This window comes from Pelecanus crispus, chromosome 10 (genome assembly GCF_030463565.1).
Source record: "Pelecanus crispus isolate bPelCri1 chromosome 10, bPelCri1.pri, whole genome shotgun sequence".
NCBI lineage: Eukaryota > Metazoa > Chordata > Aves > Pelecaniformes > Pelecanidae > Pelecanus > Pelecanus crispus.
The window spans coordinates 15886225-15908854 of NC_134652.1; the positions used below are offsets into that span (position 1 = coordinate 15886225).

Genomic DNA, 22630 nt, shown 5'->3' on the forward strand with positions numbered 1-22630 from the left:
GGCTGTCCGGTGCCGGCAGAGCACAAACCGGCGGGGAAACCCTTGACGCCGCGGCCGGGAGCGTCGGGCCGCGCTGGGCAGAGCCGGTCGGCAGCAGCCGGGGGGCCAGGGCCAAAACAAGTTTTGCAGAAAATTACGGCAGCGGCTTTCAATTTTTTAAATTTATATATATTTTTGTTGGTTTTTTTTTTTTTTTTTTTTAACGAAAACACTCATCTCCCCGCGGGCAGGCGCGGGAGGGGGCGGCGGCGGAGGCGCGGCCCGTTCAGCCCTCGCCCCGCCGCGGTCTGCGCCGCTGCCCCGGGGGGAGCAGCTGGGGCCGGCCCCCGTCCCGCGGGAATGAGCCCCCCGGTGCTCCGGGGGCAGGCGTGCCCCGGGCGCCCACCGCCCCCTCCCGCGATACCCCCTCCACGGGCCCGGGCACCCGTGGGGGCCCTCCAGACCACCCCCGTTCCCCCGTTATGGGGTCTGGAGATGGGGGAGCCCCCTCCTGTTCCTCCGCGGCTCTTTCAGAGGCGCCGACTTTTGAAATTGAGAAAACCCCTCCGGAGAAAAGGGGCACGGCGGGTCTGGGACCCCTCCGGGAAGGGATCCCCCGGGTTCAGCCCCCGCACGGGATCAGCACCGACACGGCCACAAACTCCGGGACAAAACGACCCCCTCCGCCGCCCGGTACCTGCCGCTCCTTCCCCCACCCCAGCGCCCTGCGCGCACCCAGCGCTGACTTTATAAGGCCGGGCCGGGTGGTGATTTTTTTTTTTGATTTTTTTTTTTTTTTTGCGGGGGGGGGTGGGGGTGGGGGGAGATGGGGAAGAACAAACTCCTTTTCTCGTGTGCTCTTCTCTGCTGTCATTCACTCGGCTCCTTTCAGCATCCAGCCAATGGAGAGTGAGGGCCCGGGAGCAGCAGGCCTTGGCTACCGTGATTGATGGGCGAGCGGGGCGGCGGGGCGCTCGCACTCCGCCGCGGCCGCGCTCCGCTCCGCTCCGCGGGGCTCTCGGCTCCCCACGCCCGCGGCGGCGAGGGCTCCCCGGGGCACCGTCGTGCGTGTGTGCGTGCGTGCGTGTCTGGGGTGAGTGGCTCCCGCCTCGGGGCTGTCGTGTCTTGGCGGCGCGGGGCTGCCGGCTCTCGTCGGAGCGGGACCGGCGTGCCTGCGGGGGGGGTGTCACCTCCCGGCCCCCGGAGGCGGCTGGGTCCGCCGGTGTGCGCGGCGCGGTCGCGCCTCGAGTGTGCAGCTCCCGCGCCTCGGCCGGGCGCGGCGGCCGCGTCCCGGGCTGCGGGGTTGCGGAGCTCCCGCGCCCCGGCCGCGCATGGCTCTGCTCCTGCGCCGCGGGGCTGAGCGCGTTGCGGGCTCCCGGCGGTGCGCGGCTCTGCTGCCGGCTCTCGGGGGGCGCGGCCGCCCCGCTATGGGGCTGAGCGCGTAGCCGGCGCGCCCCGGCTGTGCCGCGGCTCCGTGCGCGCCCTTGCCGTGCTTCGGGGCTGCGCTGCCCTGCCCGGGGCGCGGCTGCGGCCCCGGTGCCCCGGGGCGTCGTGCGCGGCTCCGCTGCCGGGGCCGGGCGGCGGCATGGAGCACCTCGGGGCTCACCACCTGCACCAAGGCCAAGCCGAGCCCATCAGCTTCGGCATCGACCAGATCCTCAACACGTCGGAGCCGGGCAGCTGCATGGTGTCGCACCCGCGGCTGCAGGACTCGGCGGACTACGGGCTGGGCTGCATCGTGGGCAGCGCCTACAACACGGTCACGGGCGGCTACGGGGCGAGCGGCGGCGCGGCCGGCGCCTACACCGGCACCTCCTGCAGCATGGGCGGCCTGCCCGGCTCCTACAACGTGAACATGGCGGTGAGCATGAACGGCAACACCTTGAGCTCGGCCGGGGGGGTGATCCGCGTCCCGGCCCATCGCCCGGTGGCCGGCGGCGTGCACCAGCCCCTCTCCGCCGCCGTGCCGGCGGTGAACGGCATGAACAGTCTCACGGGGCTCACCTTCCCCTGGATGGAGAGCAACAGGCGGTACACAAAAGACAGGTTCACAGGTGAGTCGGGCCACCGGAACCCCCTTCTTCCCTCCCTGCTCTCGCCGTCCCGCTCCCTTCCCCGCCGCCCGGCCTCGGCGCGGCAGCCGGTGCCCGCCGGGGAGCGCAGGATCCGGCCCCGGCTGGGAAGTCTGTCCCGGAGGAGGCCAGAAGCAAGAAGGAGTGGGAAATCGGGCGCATTCAGTCCCCCCTAAATGCGTTCGTTTTGGTTGGTTTGTTTGTTTGTTTGCCTTTTTTTGGTTTGGTTTGGGATTTTTTTGTTTGTTCCTTTTTTTTTTTTTTTTTTTTTTTTTTTCCCCCACCTCGGGAAAGGCGGGCAGGGACAAAAACGGGACGGCAAACTCCACGCACCTCTCGCAAGCCCCGGGCACGGCTGCCCGCTCCCCACCGCCCAGCCATCCGACCCAACACCGGGGGAAAGTTTCCTTGAAAACAGAGGGTTATTTCCGAGGCACAGCCCGGCCCGGCGGGAAGGGAAGGGAGCCCGGTGGCCCCGGCCCTCTCCCGCCCGGGAAGGCCGGCCCGTTGCCGGCCGCTCGTACGGCTGGTTTTCCCGTGCGTACCGTAACCGAGCTGGTTTTCTCCGGCTGTGGGTTTCGGCTCAGCTTTTCCCCCGCCAAAAGAGACTTTTTGCAGCCCCGAGCGGGTTCGGGCTGGAGCCGCTTTCCGGGCCCGCCGCCGTTTCCAGGTATATCTGGGCTCGTCTTTCGGCGCTAACAAAGCAAAAACTCAAACAACGAAAAGAAAAAAAAAAAAAAACCCAACCACAAACAAAAAAAAATCAACGAAATTGCAACGGGAAAAAATCACGCCCCGCTCCCGCAGCGCCCGCACCGGCCCCTCTTATCGGCGGCGGAAACCCAGGCCAGATTTTTGCAAGTTCACGTTTAATTTCGACCCGATGGCGCTCGGCTCGGGCACGGCCGCCGGCGAACGAACGGGCCGTTCCTCTGGCAGGCACCGGGCTGATTTCACGTAGCCCCTTCCCGGCCCTGCCGGGCTGAGACACGCCGCGAGTTTTGCCCACTTAATTTTTTTTTCGTGGAGGGAAAAAAAAAAAAAAAAGGAAACAAAAAAAAATTAGAAAAAAAAAACCCCAAACCAAAACCGAATCGCAACTCCCGTTTCCAGCCCGGAAAGTTATTTCCCGGGTACGAAACGCCGAGGACGACGGCGGTTACCGCCGCGCCCAAACGAAATTAAACCGAGTCCCGTTTGCACGAAGAGCGGAGCCCCGGCCCGGCGCCGGGACAGGCTGCTGCTACCGCCCCCCCCGGGGGGGCTTCGCCGGGCAAGCGGCCGCCTTCCCCGCCGCCAAAGCCGAGCGGTGCCCGGCGGGAGCCCGCAGCGCCCGGGGAAAGCGCCGGGGCCGCCGCCGCGGTTTTGGAGCCCGTGCGCGGGTGGCGGCGGGGAAGCGGCGGCTTCGCAGCGGGGGCGTCCCCAGCCCAGCGCCCGGGAGCCGGAGCCCCTCTGCTGATGTGTCGCTGCTTGCTTCTTTGCCTCTCATCCCCCCTCCTCCCGTGTCCCCCCCAGTGGCCCTCTCACCCTTCACTGTAACACGCCGTATAGGTCACCCCTACCAGAACCGCACGCCCCCCAAGAAGAAGAAGCCGCGCACCTCCTTCACCCGCCTGCAGATCTGCGAGCTGGAGAAGCGCTTCCACCGGCAGAAGTACCTGGCCTCGGCCGAGCGCGCTGCCCTGGCCAAGGCCCTCAAGATGACGGACGCCCAGGTGAAGACCTGGTTCCAGAACCGGCGCACCAAGTGGAGGTGAGGGGCTGGGGGGCTCGGCAGGGCCGGGGTCAGGTGCTGGGACAGGCCTGGGCGAGCAGGCCCGGCCGCCACCGGCTCTGCCAGGGGCATCGGTGGCCGCGCGTGGGGGTGCGAGCCCCGCTAGTGCACGCATGGGGGGGTCACGCGCGCGTGTGCATGTGAATGCGTGTGTATACGTGTGTGGGAGCGCATGTGTGCGTGCACGGCCGCGTGTGTGCGTGCAGCACCTGTGGATCCGAATGTGCGTGTGGGGTGTGTGTAGGCCGTGTGTGCACATGCTTGTGCGGGCATGCAGTGTGAGCGTGTGCGCACCTGCGGGCGTGTGTGCAAGCAGGGCATGTGCGTGTAACTGCACAGTGCGCGTGAATGCTTTTGTGCGAAGGCCCTGTGCACATGGGTGTGCACGCGTGCGGTGTGTATGCGTGTGTGCCTGTGCCTGAGCATACGTGTGGACACGTGTGCAAGCCAGGCAGGCATATGGCTGTGTGTGCGCCGTGCGTGCGGGCAGTCTGCGTTCCGTGTGCGTGCGTGCTGCGTGAGCACACTGGGTGTCCGTGCAGGTAGGTGCGCATGTACGAAATGTGGATGAATGCGTGTGTGCGCGCATGGTGCGCTGGGCGGGGGGACGTGCGGTGGGTGCAGCCGGTATCACCGGGGGCCCAGTGGCTGCAGCGGCCCCAGCGCCTCCTTCCCCGGCCGCAGCGTGCGGGAGCCCCCGGCCCGGCCCTGCGGGGTGTGCCCGGGGCGGCAGCGAGCCCCGGCGGGGGCAGCGGGGGGCGGCGGCAGGAGCCGGAGCCGGCCCCGGCCCCGTCGGTGCGCGGCCGCGGGGGCAGCGGGAGCCCCCGGCCCCGGGCCAGGGCCGCACCCCGGCGTGGGAGCGCGGCTGGGGGCCGGATCCTGCGCCCGGGGCTGCCGGGTACCGGGCCCCGCATAACGCGAAAATTTTTCACCCCCGCGGGGTTTTACGCACCTCCTTGCCAAAATGCCTTTTTTTTTTCTTTTTTTTTTTTTTTTTTCCTTCCCTCCTGCCGGGCGTGCCGGTAAGCCGGGCAGGAGAGGAAGAGGAGGCCGGGCGCACATGGAGAGTCCCGGGCTCCGTGGCCGTGACCCTGCCCCTCCCAAGCTGCAGCTTCCCGGGCTGTCCCCGGGGGAGGCACCCCAGTCCTGGGAGCGTCCCCTGCCCTGCCCCGGGCTGGGGGCAGGCACCCCGCGGGGTGGGAGCTGGGCAAGGGGCAGCTCCCCTGGCAGGTCAGAGGAGGGGAGCGTTGCTGGGTGCTGAGCACCGGGCGCTTGGGCACAGGCAGGCAGCAGCTTCTTCAAGGCAGGGGAAAAGGGCTTCCCCAGGGTCTCCCCGAGGGTGAATGGGACAGTGATTGCCTGGAGATGCAGAGGTTGGGTAAGAAATGGGGGACAAGGAACTTGAAACTGAGGGTGTGGGTGAATCACCCTCTCGGCGCGTCTTTCCCTAAAGCGCCCATGGAAGAGCAGCTCCCCAAGTGCCAGGAAGTCTGCAGCTGGAGTGAGCTCTGTTAGCCAGGAGCAGAGTCCTGGAGGAGGAACAGTCCTGCTGTGGCCCGCGAAATGGGGTCAGCTATGTCTTCTAACCTGGTTTCCTAAGGAAGTGAGGCAAATGCAGCTTGGCTGGCTCTCCAGCTGTCTGTCAATACTCTTTGCGTCTGTTGGCTAAGTTCAGCCCCCTTTGGCAAAGGAGCAGAGGATACAAACCTATTCATATGTTTCACAAAAAATAGCTGGGTAAAGAGAAACAAAATCCTGGTTCTGCCTAAGGGAAAGGCTGCAGCCTGACCTCAGCCGTAGTATTAGACATGGGAGAATCCCCACCAGCCTGAGCTAGAGGGACTCAGGCTTGTAAGCTCTGCGTGTTTGCGTCTGTGCATGTTGAGTGTTGCGGTGGCGATGTGGGTGCCCCTGGCTGATAGCACGCCCGGCTGGCTGCCCCGCGTCCTGTGCGGTGGTGGTGGGCTGCAAACGGTGCAACGGTGCCTGGAGCACTGGGTGCTGGAAGGAGCCTCTCGCAGGCGCAGCGTGAGCCAGGCGGCAGGGAATATCCAAGAAGAGAGAGTTACTTTAGGCCCTTTGAGGGATTTAACTGCTTAAATAAAGGCAAGCTGGGGGGAGAGTCTGGCCTCTGCCCGTTGCCCGGGTGTCTCTGCTGGAGTGAGGTGGCTGTGTGATCCCCTCCCCAGATTTGGGCTCTTGCCTGAGACATGGGCATCGAGGTTTAGTTCCTTCCAGGCAGATTTGAACCTGCAAATCCCAGCCTGACACAAATGCATGAATGAGCCAGCTGCTTGGAGCAGGGAGAAATTTGGGAGCCGGGTGCTCACAGCCACCATGCTCCTGACTGCCCTGGATGCGGGGCTCCCTCCCTCCTCCCAGAGCATCTCTTCATTGTGCAGGGAGTCATTAAATATTCATCGAAGCAGAGACGGAGCCGCTCCCGGGCTGCGTGGGGAGGGACGGTGCTGCTCTGAGCCCCCTCTCCCCGGGATGTCTGACGCGAGATGTTGACACAGTGATTAGAGCAGGGACTGAGCCCCGAGCTACCTGCTCCCAGGCGGGAGCCCTGGCCGCACGCCCGGAGGCCCGGGTGCCCCGGAGGCCCATCGCCCACATCCAGCCCTCGCCCGCTTCCCTGATGGGGAGCCAGGGACCCCCCCACCCCGTGCTCCGAGGTGTCACCACAGAGCTTGGAGCTGCCACTTCCAGTCCCCGCAGTCAAAGAAGATGAGATGTCTCAAGTCCCCCTGAGTTGCTAAATTAAAAAGCTGCCATTTCCCCTGTCACTGATCCACTGAAGCTGCCAGGAGAGCGTCGGCTGGGCCTGGGGGTGTGAGCGAGGGAGGGGGTGTTTTGGGGATCATCCTGGGACCGGCACTGTGAGCCCCCCCCAGGTTTTCCCAGCAGTGTCACTGGAGGTGCCAGGTGATGTTCACTGGCAAAAGCCGAGGTGACCGCAGGCTGCAGCCTCCAGACTGACCCGCCATCTCAGCAAGAGGGAGGGAGGGGTTCATTGTGCTTTTAAGTGTGTTCAGGCCATTCCTACCTATCCCACCCCCTCCTCCCAGACAGCCCAGAGCTGGGACCCTACCAGCACTGGAGAGGACCCTTGCAGGCCCCCTAATCCCCACTCGGCAGGATCAGCTCTGCTGGTGTCATTCCAGACAGCCGTGTATCCAACCTGTTCTTAAAAACATCCTTCACCCTGCCCAGACAGTTTATTCTGGGCTTTGATTCTTCTCACTGCTAAAAATGTGTTTCTAGTGTTTAGCTGACATTTTGCTGGTTTTTGTCCTGCCTGCCATGGGCGTCTTGTTGCCTTCGTCCAGACTCTTGTCAGCTGGCCACCGCAGCCCAGCGGAGGAGACGGCAGGCCTGGGTGCAGGGAAGACGATGCCCAGGGCGACGTTGCCCGTCTCCCAGCCGTGTGGCACTGCCACTCGGAGATGTCTCACCTCGCTCCTGCCCCGCGCTCCTCGCTGGGACGTTGTGCGCTTGGCTCTCGCTGCTGGGCACAGAGCACGTTTGCAGGGAATCGCACCTTTTGCAACCCTGTCACGTGCCCCTTTGGGTGTTCTGGCTCTGCTTGGATTTTGCCCATGGGCAGAAAATAAACCAGAGCTGTGGGCTGCTCCTGGCTCTCTTTGATCGGAGCGATTTTAACTTGTGCCAGTAAGATAAGACAGCCCCAGTCTCCAGTTTATGGCATTACTGGCAGTTTGTGCAGGGGATGTGGGACCACGCCGTGGCTATGCACCCTCATTTCCTACCCCCCCAGCCCTAAACACCCAGTGCAACCCTTTCTCTCTGGAGACACTACTCCTTTGCTCCCCCAGGCCCCCCTAACTGCTCCCTCTCTCCTAGGAGGCAGACGGCGGAGGAGCGAGAGGCCGAGCGGCAGCAAGCGAACCGCATCCTCATGCAGCTGCAGCAGGAGGCCTTCCAAAAAACCATCAACCAGCCCATCCAAGCCGACCCCATCTGCGTCCACAACTCCTCTCTCTTTGCCCTCCAGAACCTCCAGCCTTGGTCTGACGACTCCACCAAGATCACCAGCGTCACCACCGTCGCCTCCGCTTGCGAATAAGGCTGGGACCTGCCGGTGGCACGTGCACCTTCTGCTGGTGGGGCTGTCCCGGGCGGGACACGTGGCATCCCTGTTTGTCCCCAAGGGAAGGCTGGCACCCGGCGGTCCTCTGGCCACACGTGCGTCCCATGCGTCTGGCCAGGGAAACCTGCCACGAGGACTGAAAGGAAGGGAAACGACCCTAAAAACTCTCCCCACCCATGGGGTTGCTGGAGCAGCGGTGGTGTCTCGCCTCCCCCCAGCCCTTTTGTTCTCTTGAAAGTCTCTGGTGCCGAACATGAACTTGCTGACGTGCTGCCAGACAAAAAGCCCAGCCCTGACAGACACGGCCGCCGGCGTTCACCCAACTGGGGGAGAGAAAACTTCCTTGATTCTGCTGGCGGCGGTGCAAAGCCTGGGGTCACCCATATATATCTGTATATATATATAAAGTACATATATATATACACACACACACCTCGGACTGATGGCTTGAAACAAAAGGAGGAGGCTCCCTGGAAAGCACGTCTCTGCCACGAGCCTCCTCGGGTCGTCCGCGCCGGAGACGTTCGGGGATGCAACAAATGGAGGAAACGGCAGCAATTTCTGCTTGCGCCAGATGGGAACCCTTCGGATCTCACCTCGCCGCCTCTCCTCCCCTTTTTCATTAATTTTTTCTTGCGAGGGGGGAATAAGAGAAGGATCTGACAGAATCCTGAGGACGGTAAATATGATATCTCAATTGTATGAAGAGCCCAAACTGTCCCTGGCTGCCACGGACTCCGTGCCCATCAGCGTGCATTTTAATAACGAGAAGACCTTGGTGGCAGTTTGCAGGGGTAATGCAGTTTCTTTCCATGGATTATTTCCATATCATTTGCAAAATGTTGTCCAATGTTTTATTTTACCCGTTTCCCTTTAGAAGGCAGTTCCTGACAACAAAAAATCGATTTCGCTCTCAACCGTTTAACTTAGTTGTTTCTTTAATTGTACTGAGGGAATGAGACACAATTAAACAAAGCACTTCTTATAGCAAATGCCAGGAATATATATATATATACAGTATATATTTTTCAGTTACTTATAATCTAAAACAGCACTGCCAATTTTAGCAGCTAGTACAAACAAGCAATCAGAAAACCTATTTTCAGTGAGATTTTTAAAGGCATTCGTTTGTTTGGTTTTTTTAAGTTATGCACTTATAAGGTGGTTTATGTGTATTCATTTTATAAAGTGCTTGTGTAATTTATGTGGAAACGAAAAAGAAAATAAAAAAAAAATCTCCAGGGTACTGAATAAATCATTTAAAGCCTTGCTCTTCCCTGTCTGTTAGTTCCCCGAGAGGAGACAGCGTATCACAGCTAATGCTGAAGCCTCTGCCATTTGTTTAAAATGAAAATAGAGTTAGCATTTCCCTTTGACTTTGCTCAGGTCCACTTGGCTTTGGAAGCTCCAGAGATAATTTGCTGTATTTTAATCCCTGATCCTCTAAACATTTTCAGGCTTCGACCCAGGAGTGCATTTAGGACCTGCTTTAATCAAAGCCCTTCCTGGGGGGCTTGCTGAGGGTGGAAAGAATCGCACAGGGGCTTGGCCTTTAACACATGTTGAATAATTTCTTGAATGAGAGCTTGAAGTGGGGTCTTGCCTGGGCTGGGGGTGTCTAGAGATATTCACGTCTCAAACTTTATGTAGAAAGTAGCTTTTGGATATCAAGAAATCTGCAAGAGTACATTTTAGAGACAATCTTGTAGGGAATTATTCTAAGGACCCTGTTTTTTGTTCATAGTCAGCCTTAGTTGGGACATCGTCCCTGGCTAGGCAAGCCTTTCTCAGAGGAAAATCAAACCGGTGGAAAAACTCCGATCGGCTTCCTTGGGAGAGACTCCCAGCCTTACGGCCAGGGAAGCTGTGTTGACTTCAGCCTGGCATTTCCTTCCAGCACTGGGAATTACCGGGTAAAGGATGTTGCAGGAGAGGACTGAAAAGGGTGGCCAGCCACGAGCCGCTGGCAGGGACCCCCTGACGTGGCCCTGGGGGTCAGGCTGCCTGCGGGATGTGTGCGACAAAATACCCCGAGCCTGCGGTGCAGCTGGACCCGGCGTTTGATAGCGCTCCTGGAAGCTGGGTCCTCTGGAAGCAGCATCGCTGGGGAGCTTGTTAAGGGAGCATATGAATAGCCTGCTTTATCCAAAATCTATTCTTGCAGGATCGGGCTGAAAATTTATGGTGCTGCAGGGTTTTCCCTTCCTGCAGTCCAACACACAAACGAACACAGAGAAACATCTGCAGCGATGGAGAGACAAGAAGCCAAAAAAGAAAAAAAAAAAAAAAAGGATAAACCACAGGAAAATAAGTAAATACAGAGAACATCCATTTTTAGAGATATCTTTAAAAGAGAGCTACCCCAGTTTTTTAACTGCTAAAAGAAAATACCTTGTATTTTTTTTCCAAGATAAATTTCACAGAAGTCTTTTCTTTGAATTCTGTTTCATACCACAGCCAGATTTTCAGGAGCTGATTAAGCAAATTATTTAATACATGCCCAACTTTGACTACAAAGATAATGCTGGGCTTAGGGTTTACTCCTTCAGGAGGCATTGCCGTGTACAATTCTTTAACGGTTTGCAGTTTGTTGCAGTGTATGTTTTTGTTTTCAAGATTTCTGCATAGGAAAAGCACCAACCACAAAACAACAATAAAAAAAAAAAAGGATGATGGAGCTCACTGTTGATATTAAAAGTGTTTTCTATTTTATTATTATGACACATCAATATCTTAAAATTTAATTCCAAGACAGCCATTTTATAATATCCACATTATTCAGTTCATATTCCAAAATGTTCCCCAGCGAAGTTGAATGTATGATAATGCACATTCGAGGCCATGTGTTTAGGTACAATATTTAGCTACACCTTGTTCTTGAAACTGTTGACTTCCTCCTTTTCTTATCAATCTTTCCTGTTAAAAAAAAAAAAGACCAAAAAGAAAAAAAAGAAATCTTGATATGAAATGACAATATATGTAACACTAGAACCAGAAAAACAGTCGTCCGGTCTTTCTTGTCCGTGGAACAATTGCTACTGGAAGGTGTTTCTGTTAAAATATTTCTCTTGGATTCATTTTAAAAATTGGTTTAGTGGCAGGAGGTGTTTTTGATATCTGCATACGTGCTTCCAGTTATTAATATGATGATCTGTACCTAGACAATAAAAGTTGCCTGAAATATGATGGAATTAAATCAATAAGCAATGACACGAAACAATGACACGTAATGATATGTTTTGTAGACTGACATCACCTCAGCCATATCCTGGGGCCATCCATACCATGTTGAAGGCTGATTTAATTTTTCGTATTATACCTATTTGGGAACAGGAATAAAATTGCATTAAGATGCCTTGAAAGTCATTTCCCCCTTCCCTCTATCTCAAAATATAGCTAATCCCAAATGTGAAATGGGAGTTAGGAAGAAATGTTTTTTCCCCTGTTAGCCTGTATCTAGGAAATACCGACCGAGGTAGAGTGAACTTGGGCTGGAGGGGGAAAGCCTGCGCGATACCTGCAGCCGAGGGCGCGCGGGCGTCGCAGGAGAGCGCACCATGGTCGTGCACACCTCTATCGCCCGCAGCGCCGCCAGGGACCGCGATCGTGTTGGGTTGGCTGTGGATGCGCTGAGCTTTTGAAGGCAAAATCCGGTGGGGGGAAAAAGCAACGTCTTTGCACGAGCAAGCTGAGTATTAAACATCTGTGCAGAGCTGGAAGAGACGAAGCCCAGCTGGACGTGCTGCGGTTGTCTGGGTTTGGTCCCAGCTCAGCAAACTATGTGGGCAGGAGGGAACCAGAGGTCTGGCCCCCATTTAGCCAATTAGTTAAGCACATGAGTCATCCAAACGAGGATGGGTTGGTTTATCTCTGTGGAGGGATGGGCCCAGGGAAAGGCTAAAGGGTCTTCGCTGGAGCCTCCTGCCTTGAACAGAGCCTGTAGTTGCGCTTTTTCCCCGGGCATGGGCCAGCACGTTTGGCCCTTTGCAGTGCGTGCGTGCTCCAGTTTCTATGTGAGTACTTGGTAAAGACCGTATGCAGCTTTTCTTGGGCTGTGTTGTCCCTTCTGTGGGGCATTTGTTGTATATTTAATGATATTTTTCCTGCAGCAGCAGCATCTGTGAGAGTCACCTGTACGTGGCATTTGCCGGAGAAAGACCCAGGCGAGTGTATGTGCCCTCTAATATGGTTTATGTAATTCATATTGATAATAAAGAGATGCTCTGACCCCACAAACACCCATATATTGGATAATTTTCATTAACTCACTGGGACTATTGATTAGTATTTTTGGATGTGCTCCTAATTAACCCACCCACCAAAAAAAAAAAAGCTTAAAATGAGGGCTGCTGCCTCGGCATGGCGTCAGTGGGAGCCCAGCCCCGCAGAAGGCAGCCCCCTCCCGCTGCTGAGGACAGCTTACACACGCTTGTGGGCTAGACGGGGTAGAAAATGCAAGCTGATTTACTGACAAAACTGAAAATGGTTTTGCTGAAACCTGTTTGGGTTACAGTAAAAAGCCAGTCCTGCCCAGGGTTCTGGGACAGCTGGAACTTTTTGAATTAATCTCCTTTTTTTTTTTTTTTCCCCCCTACCAGAAGCAGACTGGCTGAGTGACACTGATTTCTTTGTGCGACAGTGAGCTTTGATGGCTGCTGATTTGAAAAAGGTTTGTGAAATAAGATTTGGAATTATCAAAATACCCTTCTCTGAAATTTTAAAAATGAAAGGGTCTCAATTTGTGAAGAAAAATTAATTTTAAAACCCCCCATTTTTTAACAAATACTAAGGTAAGAAGAAAAGCACACAAAGCTATAGATTATCACAACAAGCTTCTGCTGGAATCAAACCCTCCAGATTGTCATAATTTTTCGCAGATCTTTTGTTTGTGAAGTTAGCTGGGACTCTGGTGTTTTTATTATTATTATTATTATTATTTTTGCCTGTGTTAAAGTAGGAAATTTCTGTTTGATATGTCAGCACTTGCCCAAGATTAGGACAGAGGTTCTTTGCCCCTATTCCTTTCTTTTGATAAGAAACTTCTTGTTATTTTGGAAGTTTTAAATGGTTTCTATACATTTATTCAAGTCAAAATTATAACTGTATTCAAAAATATATATTTTTTTTCCAAAGGCACCGAAAAAAATCTCAATTTTCCAAGCCTAGAAATTAATTTTTGGATTCCTTTTTTTTTTTTTTTTCCCAGCTAGTCGTGGTAAGCATGGGGCTAGCTCTGGCTCTCTTAGCTATGTAACTCCTAATTACACACCAAAGCTCCAGCCGAAACTCGGAGCGCTGAAGGTGTGCGAATCCCCTGTTGCAGAGAGCTGCAAACCTCTGCCCTGCGCTTCCTTGGGGCTGGAAATTTAGTACTTACCCTCAGCTCAGCTGCCCTTTGCCTTTCTGCTTCTGGAGCAAAAATAAAATGAGCAGAAATAGATGGGGAGCCCCTGCTCTAATTTTTGAGCAGGAACGAGCAAGGCTTGAGAAAACTCGTTTTCTCGTTGCCTGCAAAGAATGTAAACCCGCTGGTCTGAGAGCTGCGGTTAACTGTCTGTCTTTCCTTGACTGCAGCCGCCTAAAAATAACAAAGCAGCGATTAAAAAATATCAATCAATATATAGGTTTTTTTTAACTACAGTTGAGAAGTGGTACAAAGATGGGGATAGATGAAAACGTGGAGAAAAGCTCCGTTTCCCAGGGACTCTCAGGAAGAGGAATTTTTTGGAAAGTCACTTTGTTTAGCAGTTGGTACTTGCTGTTGCTGATGCTCAGCTTTTCGGCACATGTCAGGGCTGGCAGACTCTTCCTCTGTGGGTTTTCTTCCAGAACGCATTTGCTTTGCGATGCCGGTGGTCAGCGGGTGCAAGACCGAGCCTGGGTTGTCAGGTATGTTGGACTTAAACGTGCTGAGGGGCAGGGCTTGACCCCAAGATCTCCCCATGTAAAGCAGCAAAGCGGGGGGGGGGAAAGAGGTGTAGGTGGGGAAGGGGCTTGCTCAGGGCCGTCGTGGGGGAGTGAGCACAAATGCACTGAGTTGTGGCCAGGCCTCTGCACAGCTCCCCCTCCCCAGGGGTAAGAGCCTCCCCAGCTGATCTGGCTGTTTTCACAGGAGAGCCCTGAGAGCCCGGGGGAGAAGAGGGGGTTCTTCCAGGCCAGGCTGGGGGAGAAGCAGGTCCCTGGGAGCCATGATATACCAGAAGGATGCTCTTCTGAAAGCTGCAGAAAAATGGCACCGAGCCTCTGCGGGCCCATGCGGTATGGGGGGAGCATTGGGGGGTACCGGGGGCTTCGGACCCCGGTCCCGCGGGAGCCTGAGTTGGGCAGAGGAGTGCTGTGCCCCAGTGCTGTACCCCCGCAGGGACCACACCCGGCCCGTTTGGCCCCGCTGTGGGTCGCGTGTGCTGGAGGAGCTCGCCGGCTCCGGAGAGGTCGCATCACGAGGCTGCTGCTGAAACACAGGTCCTGGCCACGGCATCCCCTGGTGACACAGGCTTGGAGCATGGCGGTAGCTGCTGGGCTCCTTAATCCCAGGATTAAGGACCGGGAAGTTTTATGCGCACTTACGGCACTGTTGGGTTTTTGCTGCTGCCAGGCTGTGCTCTTCTGCCTTTGGAGGGACCTCTGCGACCACAGAGGGATGTGCCCCCCGCACCCTGCCCACCAACATGGCTGCTCGCAGAGGCAAGCGAGGGATCCCCACTGCCCCCCATCTTCGTGGAAGCGCTTGAAGAGATCTGTCTTTCATTTCAGGATGGAGTGAAAACAAATGTTGAAACCTTATCGGTTGTTATGACAGGTCTGAAACCTGCTTTGGCCGTGGCTCATACCACCGTGTCCAGAGGCAGGAGGTGGGACGCAGAGCGTGCTCTCCGGGGGGCAATGCAAGAGGGGTGTGTTGGTGGACCCACAACCGTTCCCACACAGTCTCTCTCCAGGCCTGGCCCTTTGAGGATCTGGGGGTACCTGTACCCTCGAGCAGAGCCGTGCTGCACACCACGTGCAGAAGCAAGACTTGTAGCAGTGGGGCGAGGGAGCAGCCAGCCCTGCACTGGGACCCCAGGGTGCACGTGAGTGTGCAAGCCCCTGGGGAAACACGCCAGAACCACGGCACAGAAAGCCCAGGGACAGGCAGAGACACACCTGTAATGTTACCTGGCAGAAAGGGTTTCCCAAGAGAGCTCGTGGCCACAGACACTGCCAAAAGAGGCGAGGAGTGAGGAACTGGGAGTGGTGTCCGGCTGCTGAACACCTCCTGCGTTTTGGGAGCCGGTTTCTCTCCCCTCCCTGCTGACAAGTGGGATTGCAGCAGGTAGGTCCTGACTGCAGCCCCGCTCTCCTTCTCAGAGGAAACCCCGAGTGTGGCTGATAGCTTGGCCCAAACCGGCCCTGCCCAAACCGGATGGGGGGAGCGGAGACTCCCCGTACAAGAGACGGGGCGGCGGGGAGTGGGTGTATTGCCTGGCAGTGCTACAGCTGCTGCCTTGCGTGGCTCTGACCCCACGGTCCTTCTTTCCTTCCTTGTGCCCCCCGTCCCCATTTCAGTCTCCGCAACACCGCCCTTGTTTGCCTTTATTTTAAGGGCCTATGGATGTTTTCTGGGTGGGAGCCAGGGGACCTCAGGCCCCTCTGTAGCTGATGGAGAGGGCACTTGGCTGCCTGGTTTCCCCCAAAGGAGAGGGTCTAGGGTAAGACAACCCCTTGCACAAGTGCCTCTAGACAAATAGGGGTCAAAGCCGCCGGCGTTGCCCCCAAAATGTGTGGCTGCCACCCCTTCACAGCTGAACCTGGTGCACGGTGACCGACAAGAGCTGCAGGATGCTGCACGCCGGCTGGAGCGAAACGGCGTCCCCGGCGGCCGCCTCTCCGGCCAGGCGTGCTCGCCCACGGGTGAGTTAGAGACGCAGGACCGGGACCAGGACCTGTGCGGGGCGCGGGGGGTGCACGCTGCCGCCGAGCATCCCCGGGCCCCGCCGCTGCTGCCCTCGGCGGCGGCGCGGCGCGGCGCGCGAGCGGCGGGTGCCCAGCGCCACCTAGGGGCCGGGAGCGCCCGGCGCCGCGCGCCCCGCAGGTGCCCCCCGCCCCACCGCCCCGCACGCGTGGGGGTGCTCCCGGGCAGCCGAGCCCCGGGACACCCGCGGGGTGCCTCAGACTGGGAGCACGGGGCAGGCAGCTCAGGAACAAGCGCAGCCCAGCCCGGGGTGTGGCCTTCGGGGCACGGCACGTTCCCAAAGGGACCTTGGAGAGAGCCAGCCCTGAGAAATTCAGGGATGGCTTCCCCTGAATTCAGTATTCCCCACCGGGATTTAGAAGTGAGGCTTCCCATGGGATGTGCCATCTTCTGACGCTTCGTGTGATGGGTAGGTCTGAAGGATGTTGGGGTGAGCTGGGCAGCGCCAGGACGGCGCGTGTGAACGTGTGCAGGGCCGGGGCTTGGGGATTGCAGCCGCTCCCAGGGGGCAAAGCTGAGACCCCTGCGAGCCCCCGACTCCCTGAGCTCTGGCAAGGCATGGAGAAAGAGGCCTGGCTCCATCCCTCTCCTGGCCACCCACCCCTATCTCCTGGCTCGTGGGGTGCAGTAAGTACTGGGGTCAAGCAGCTGGGGTTTTTTTTTAAGCACAGAGGGGATGAGCTTTGGGCAAAGTGAGCGTCTGCAGCAGCTCTCTAGGACAGCCAAGAAGCTGCTTGCATTAATCAACTCTCCCAGGAGAGAAAAACAGAAACCCAAGAAATGCTAAAACAGATAAACAAGGAAGCAATGATTTTCTCTTTGTGGCATAGGAAGACTATAAAGCTCAAGGAAACCACCTGTATTTTATTATCACATATTCATATGTTTAATGCCATTAAAACAAGAGTCTGGGGTGAGCTGCATGAAATCAAAGCATTTAATGGTGCAGACACAAACTCTTTCTCCTCCCTCCCCAAAGGTGATTTGGACCAGTTTAAGCAAATGTGTCTTCATCTCTTAAAATAATTATGTGATTTAGAGACACTTTTCCCTGGCTTACATCAAACGACTTTAATGGGGCCTGCTCGTGTGTGTGTCTGTTTAACAAGTTATTGCTTTTTAAAGCTGCATTTATTCCCCAGTATTTGCCAAAAAAGTAATTCTCTCTGAGAAGGGATTATTTGTGTTCCACCGTCACCTGGCATTTATGCCATGGTGCATTTAGTAGTGAAATGGTGCCCAGAGGGCAGAGGCCAAAATGTGATCTAAAAGGATATGCTGAAATTTTGTTTCCTCTTTTTAGCCTGGTTTCCAAAAACAGCAAGACTTTTCAGTGTGCTTGCACATGTGGGTGCATTCAGATGCGTCTGTGAGTGTATGTATCATCTTTATCTAACAGTTTTTGTCCTCTCTGGCCCAATTTTGACTGAATTTTGGTGATCTTAGAGCTGTTCCCTTGGCTCTCCTAAAGCCCAGGCTGAGCTCTGCCTTCCCTGCCTGTGTCCTCCCCACTGCCCTGCCCAAAATGGGATTTCCCCAGGGCAGAGGAGTGCTGGAAGCACTGGGATGGGGACCTGACACTGCGTTTCACACCTTCCACCATGTGAGTGGCAGATGCCCTGGATGGGTCCTCATAGGTGACCCTGCTGTCCTTGTCCCACAAAGACCTTGCGTCAGTGTTGGGGAGAAAAAGGCTGTTTTGGGGACTAGGTGAGCATGCAGGGGGGCAGCAGGAGCCAGGCTGCATTTCTACACCCCCAGCTATAGCTGGGCCAACTGAGGACTGGTTTCCCCAGAGGCACTGGAACAGGTTGCCCAGAGAGGTAGTGGAGGCCCCATCCCTGGAAACATTCAAGGTCAGGTTGGATGGGGCTCTGAGCAACCTGATCTGGTTAAAGATGTCCCTGCTCACTGCAGGGGGGTTGGGCTAGATGACCTCTAAAGGTCCCTTACAACCCAAAGCATTCTATGATTCTATGTTCAGGGTGATGCTGAGACTGCTTGCTAATATACAGAATGGGAAGAAAATCTGGGAAGAGTCAGAAATTGTTTGGGTTTGGTAGGAAGGAGGGCAGGGGAATGCACAGCAGACCTGCTGGAGCGCATCATTTCCCGCAGCAAGGGGAAAGCTGTTGGATAAATCCCAGGTGAGCCCTGTTTGGCGCAGCCATCAGTTCTGGAGGGATGGCTGGGGAGGCAGAGCACTGAGCTATGGGCACGTCTGCCCCAAGCCACGCTCCTCTGGGAAGACACTCGCTGGGTGAGCTGCTTCATTTACCTCTTGTGCTGGAGGCACTGGGAATCTCCCAAGCAACTGAGCTCTGTCACTGAAGCAGCTAATTTCTCCTCACAGGTGTATCCGGCTGCTTCAGGTAAGAGTAAAGTGAAGTGTCACATGCAAGTCATCAGAGCAGTCTGGGGACCAAGGGGGACAGTGACAGCTCAGCTGCAAGCAATCTGTATTTCTTGGAGGGAAAAAAGACCAGCACAGACGACAAGAGGTGCAAGAGAAAGGGCTCAGCAGTTAAAGAATCAGGCTGTTCATGGCATAAATCTCACGTTAACAGGCTACAGAGATCTACAGGTCTCAGCAGGGCATCTCCAATCTCAGTCGCTGGTATGAGGTAAGAGACGGATACCACCATGTGGGGAAGCAGGAGGATGAGCGAGCATGTCTACAGTGTGCCTTCACCCAGCCACAGCCCTCGTCAGGCCACAGGGTCACAGAGCTGAGCTGGCTGCAGCAGTAGCAGCAGGACAAACTCCTCCATGGGATGCTGGCGCAAAGGCCACTGGCTCTGTCTGGTGCTCTGTTGCCTGCAGCTGCCCATGAGAGACTCCTTGTGCGCCTGCAAAAGGAGCCCAGGGAACACTACCCCAGCAGTAGGATCAAATCATTCCACTGAAGCAGGCACCCACATTGCAAAATAATGTCCAGGGCTGCAATCGAGAAAGTCGGGGCTACTTGGCTGTGCCAGGGCACTGGCTTTGGTTCGCAGGTCTCCTCTCCTGGCACCACACAGCTTGAAGCCTAGCATTGCTGGGTCTCTCTGGGGAGGGGTAGTAATCCAGAAATGGAGGTAGGGATATGAAAGGCTTCAGTGACTCATTTGGGTGAGAGATTAATGTGTATTGTGACCAGAACGGATCTTTCTAAGGACACATTTTTGCCCCTTAGTTTGTGCTTCAGCCCACTCCTTCCTCTTGACTGGTAGCAAATCTCCTAGAGGGACATCCACATTTGATTAAAGGGCCCCTGTGATGGAGAACCTGCTCTCCCAGCCCAGCCCTACAAGACTTCTCCCATGTTGAAAGTTGAAACTTTAACCCCAAATTGCTTTGTGTCAAATCCTGAACTTGTCGAGCCTTTTGTGTCTCTTCAAGATTAAAGAAGCAGCTTCCAGTGGAAGTAGGTTTTGTTCCCGTATAGCTTATACCATTTCTGGAGGAAGAAATCAGATCAATTCTCTCATCTTTTGTGCCCGCCATAGCTGTGATTGCAAACAGCTGCAGTTCCTGTCCTGATATAAAGCCACCAAGAAGCGCTATTGCTCTCCTTTGACCTTCTCTCTCTTTACAAAATCAGAGCAAACCACTCCAGCTCCTTGTAAATGGTCTCTCCTGCTTTTGGCCTGTTGCCTGCATCACCCAACGCTCTGATGAGACCATGTCCTTGCCTGGTGCCTGTGGGTGGTTATGAGGGAGCTGGAATGTGTGGGTTTCCCAGGGGGAAGGAACCTCAGCTCCTTTGTGTTAGTCTATTGCTGGGGTTATTCACCGATAACAGACTAACAAACTGAGCCGAATTCCTCCTAGGTGATCTCATGCAAACACACCAGTGCTGAAACTGGGGACAGTGTGGAGGTTTTTGGGGAACTGCCAGCCACAGCACCATGGATTCAGATCTGTGGCAGTACAGTGATGGAAATGTAAGTGTAATGTGCCCATTATGGCATTTGTGCTGGAATGAGGCACCCCTGAAATGCATCAGTGCAGACTGGTTGCTGTTGGAAAGCATGTTACCAGCCTGGGTCCATCCAATCCTTTTCCCTCCCTTGTAATCCCATTCCTCGGGTGGTTGTTCACTCACCTATTTCACAATTAAAGATTAATTAAGGGCTCTGCCTCAGACTTCTCGCCAAGGGACATGGCGCTGCATCACCCAGCCATCCCCGTCACCCGCAGTGGTGAGACGTGGGGCTGAAGGATGGGCCCTTCCCATGGAAGTGCTGAGCTCTGACGCAGAGTTGGAAATGATTCACTTTAATGGTCTAAAGTGGGTTGTCTGAACCTGTCAGCCTGGGCCAGCCCTGCATGGACACAAGCACCCGAACGCCTTGAAGTATTGCAGCAAATTGGACATAGCATGAAGCTTGGCCTCGATTTTCCCCTGGAGATGGGCTTTTGGTCACTCCAGCATCCTGCTCAGGAGTTTGTCCCAAGGCCCATTGACATCTGCCTGAACGGGGTAAGTGGCTGTGTAGATCTGAGACCCCTTTGCCCACCTCCTGGCTAGAGAGAGGGAATGTTGTGGGATTTGTGGGTGAGGAAGCGACACCTGGGCTGCAGCAATCCTGGGTGGATTAAGCAATATGCCCATTTATAGCAGAAAAATGCCCTTGTCCCCACACCAGCATGGTGGTCTGTGAGCTGTTTGTCATGCTGCGTTCCTGGGGCAATGCTGTCGCAGCTTTTGAGATCGGGTGGTGAGAGGCTGGCGGTAAGAGCCTAGGTTCTCCCCATGCTCCAACCTGAGGGATGCCCTGGCCAGGAGGGTCTGACCCTGTCCTCGGAGTGCCAGCCTTGTCCCCTGCGCCTTCCCTGCCCTGTTGTAGCACCTCCTCTCAGCAAAACCCCAGGCAGGGGGGGCTTAGTGACATCTCTTTATTTTGTAGACAGCAGCACACAGGGATAAGGTAACTAATTTGGGAAATGACTCTGGCCATCAATTCCCTGAGTGATTTGGTGGGAGAGGCTTTGAATGATCAGCCGAGCCTCACGCACGCTCCCTGCCGTTCACTTGGGCTTGAATTACCCTTTTATTTTACTTCCTCCTTGTTCTCATTGCCACACCACTCAAACTAAAATTATTCGCCTACAACCGCAAACGCAGGGATATATCACTGGGAGTGCTGTAGGGCTGTCGCCATATATAATGCTCTGAGCTCAATATTTATAGAGCTACATACGGCACAAATCATATCCAGAAAGCCCGTCGAGCTGGAGAGCTAGGTATAAACTCCAGAAATATCGCAAGCCATAGCTCACAAGAGACTGCCCGGCAGACCCGCCAGCCGTACATCATGCTGTAATGCCATCCGAGTCCGCGCTCGGTGCTGCAGTGGATCAGAGGTCACTGCCAAGCTTTTCTTCCATAAATCCTGGGCGCTGGCTCCCAGCAAGGTTAGGGGCTGGGGGAGCCCTGCTCTGAGTGCTCCTTCCTCCTGCTTGCTGCCGCCGACACCGAGCTGTCCCAGCACCATGTGTGGGCATTTATCTTCGGGATCTTGTCCTCCCTTCTCCCTCTCTGCTGTAGGAACCAGAGGGGGAAGGGAGGAGAGATGTGACGGATCTCTCAGCTCAGCTGTACAAGCTATGGGGAGCTGACAGCTCATCTGAAATGTCCTTTTGCTGGAATCTGGGGGGTCTGAGCCCCTCTTCTCACCCCTCTGCGTCATGTTCTCCCTCACCCCCCTGCCCTGTGCAGAAACATGAATTTTTCTCCAAATGCCATATCAAACCCCATGTGGTTAAGGGCACCCTGGACCCTGGCCTGCACACATAGCAAAGGCATGGGCATCAGTCCCAAGAAAGTCCAGGTCCCTCTGCCACTGCTTTCTCTCCTTCTTCTCTCCTCTTTTCCCCCTTTCCAAAGTTTCTCCTTGGCTTGGGCGGAGCTGGTGCCTCTCTGGGGATGGGGAACAGTTGCTGACCAGGGCAGACCCTGATGCTCTCTAGGGCTATTCTATTGCTTTTAAAGTCAATCCAAAGCACAAGATGAGTGCTCTGCAGATGATGACTAATCCCAGGTCCCTGTCAGCTGAAGGAGGGCACCTGGTGTAGCTGCAGATTGGCCGAAATGGGTCTAGAAAGTGTCTGAAGCTAGACAAATTAGGGGCTGCGGATGACAGCTAGACCCATGTCACAGAGAAGCGTTTGGGCTGTGTGAACATCCCCACTCCCCACTTCTGCTTCTGCATCGCCCAGTCGACTTCTGCATGTACTTTCCATCTCATTTAAACTTGTTCTCAAAGCCACTGAGTTGTCTCCTATGCAGTCAGCTCCAAACCAGCCCCAGAGAAACCAGCAGTGATGGAGGTATTTTAGTTTCTGCTGTTGGCAGCTACCAGTGAACACAGCCTGCTTCCCCTGACGTGTGGGGACATCCCAGCCTGCACCCCCACTATGAGCTCTGGGGGCTGGGAATTCCCTCCCCGGCTCATCCCAGCCCTGGCAGCCCCTACCCTGAGGTGTTGGTGGTCCAAACCATACTGCAGCGGATGGAGAAGATCCAGGAGATGAGACCCAATGCAATGAGCAGGTGAAGCCTCTCTGAAGCAGGGGAGCAGTGACGTGGTGCTTTCTGGACAAGTGCGTGCTGCGGTTTTGCCCAAGAAATCACCATCCAGACAGTCACTTGTATTTCGAAGCTGAGTATGATGGACTTGAGCTAACCAGTCTCTGGCTCTCCCCTCTCCCCCAGCAGCATAGCAAGCAGACTCTGACATTAAGCAAAATAA

The 22630-nt window shown here is 55.6% G+C and overlaps 2 protein-coding genes across 2 annotated transcripts in view; one reads left to right on the forward strand and one right to left on the reverse strand.

Annotated features, from left to right (window-relative positions):
• The first annotated feature begins 1564 nt into the window (after window positions 1–1564).
• TLX1 (T cell leukemia homeobox 1) lies at window positions 1565–7915 on the forward strand. Its single transcript, XM_075717667.1, has 3 exons — window positions 1565–2033; window positions 3603–3804; window positions 7693–7915. Exons 1-3 carry the CDS (start codon window positions 1565–1567, stop codon window positions 7913–7915), a joined length of 894 nt encoding a protein of 297 aa, XP_075573782.1.
• OGA (O-GlcNAcase) overlaps window positions 6079–22630 on the reverse strand; it is a 457590-nt gene continuing 441038 nt past the window's right edge. The window contains exon 17 of the mRNA XM_075717662.1: window positions 6079–6089. The gene's annotated coding sequence lies outside the window, so the exon portion shown is untranslated. The remainder of the gene's footprint in view (window positions 6090–22630) is intronic.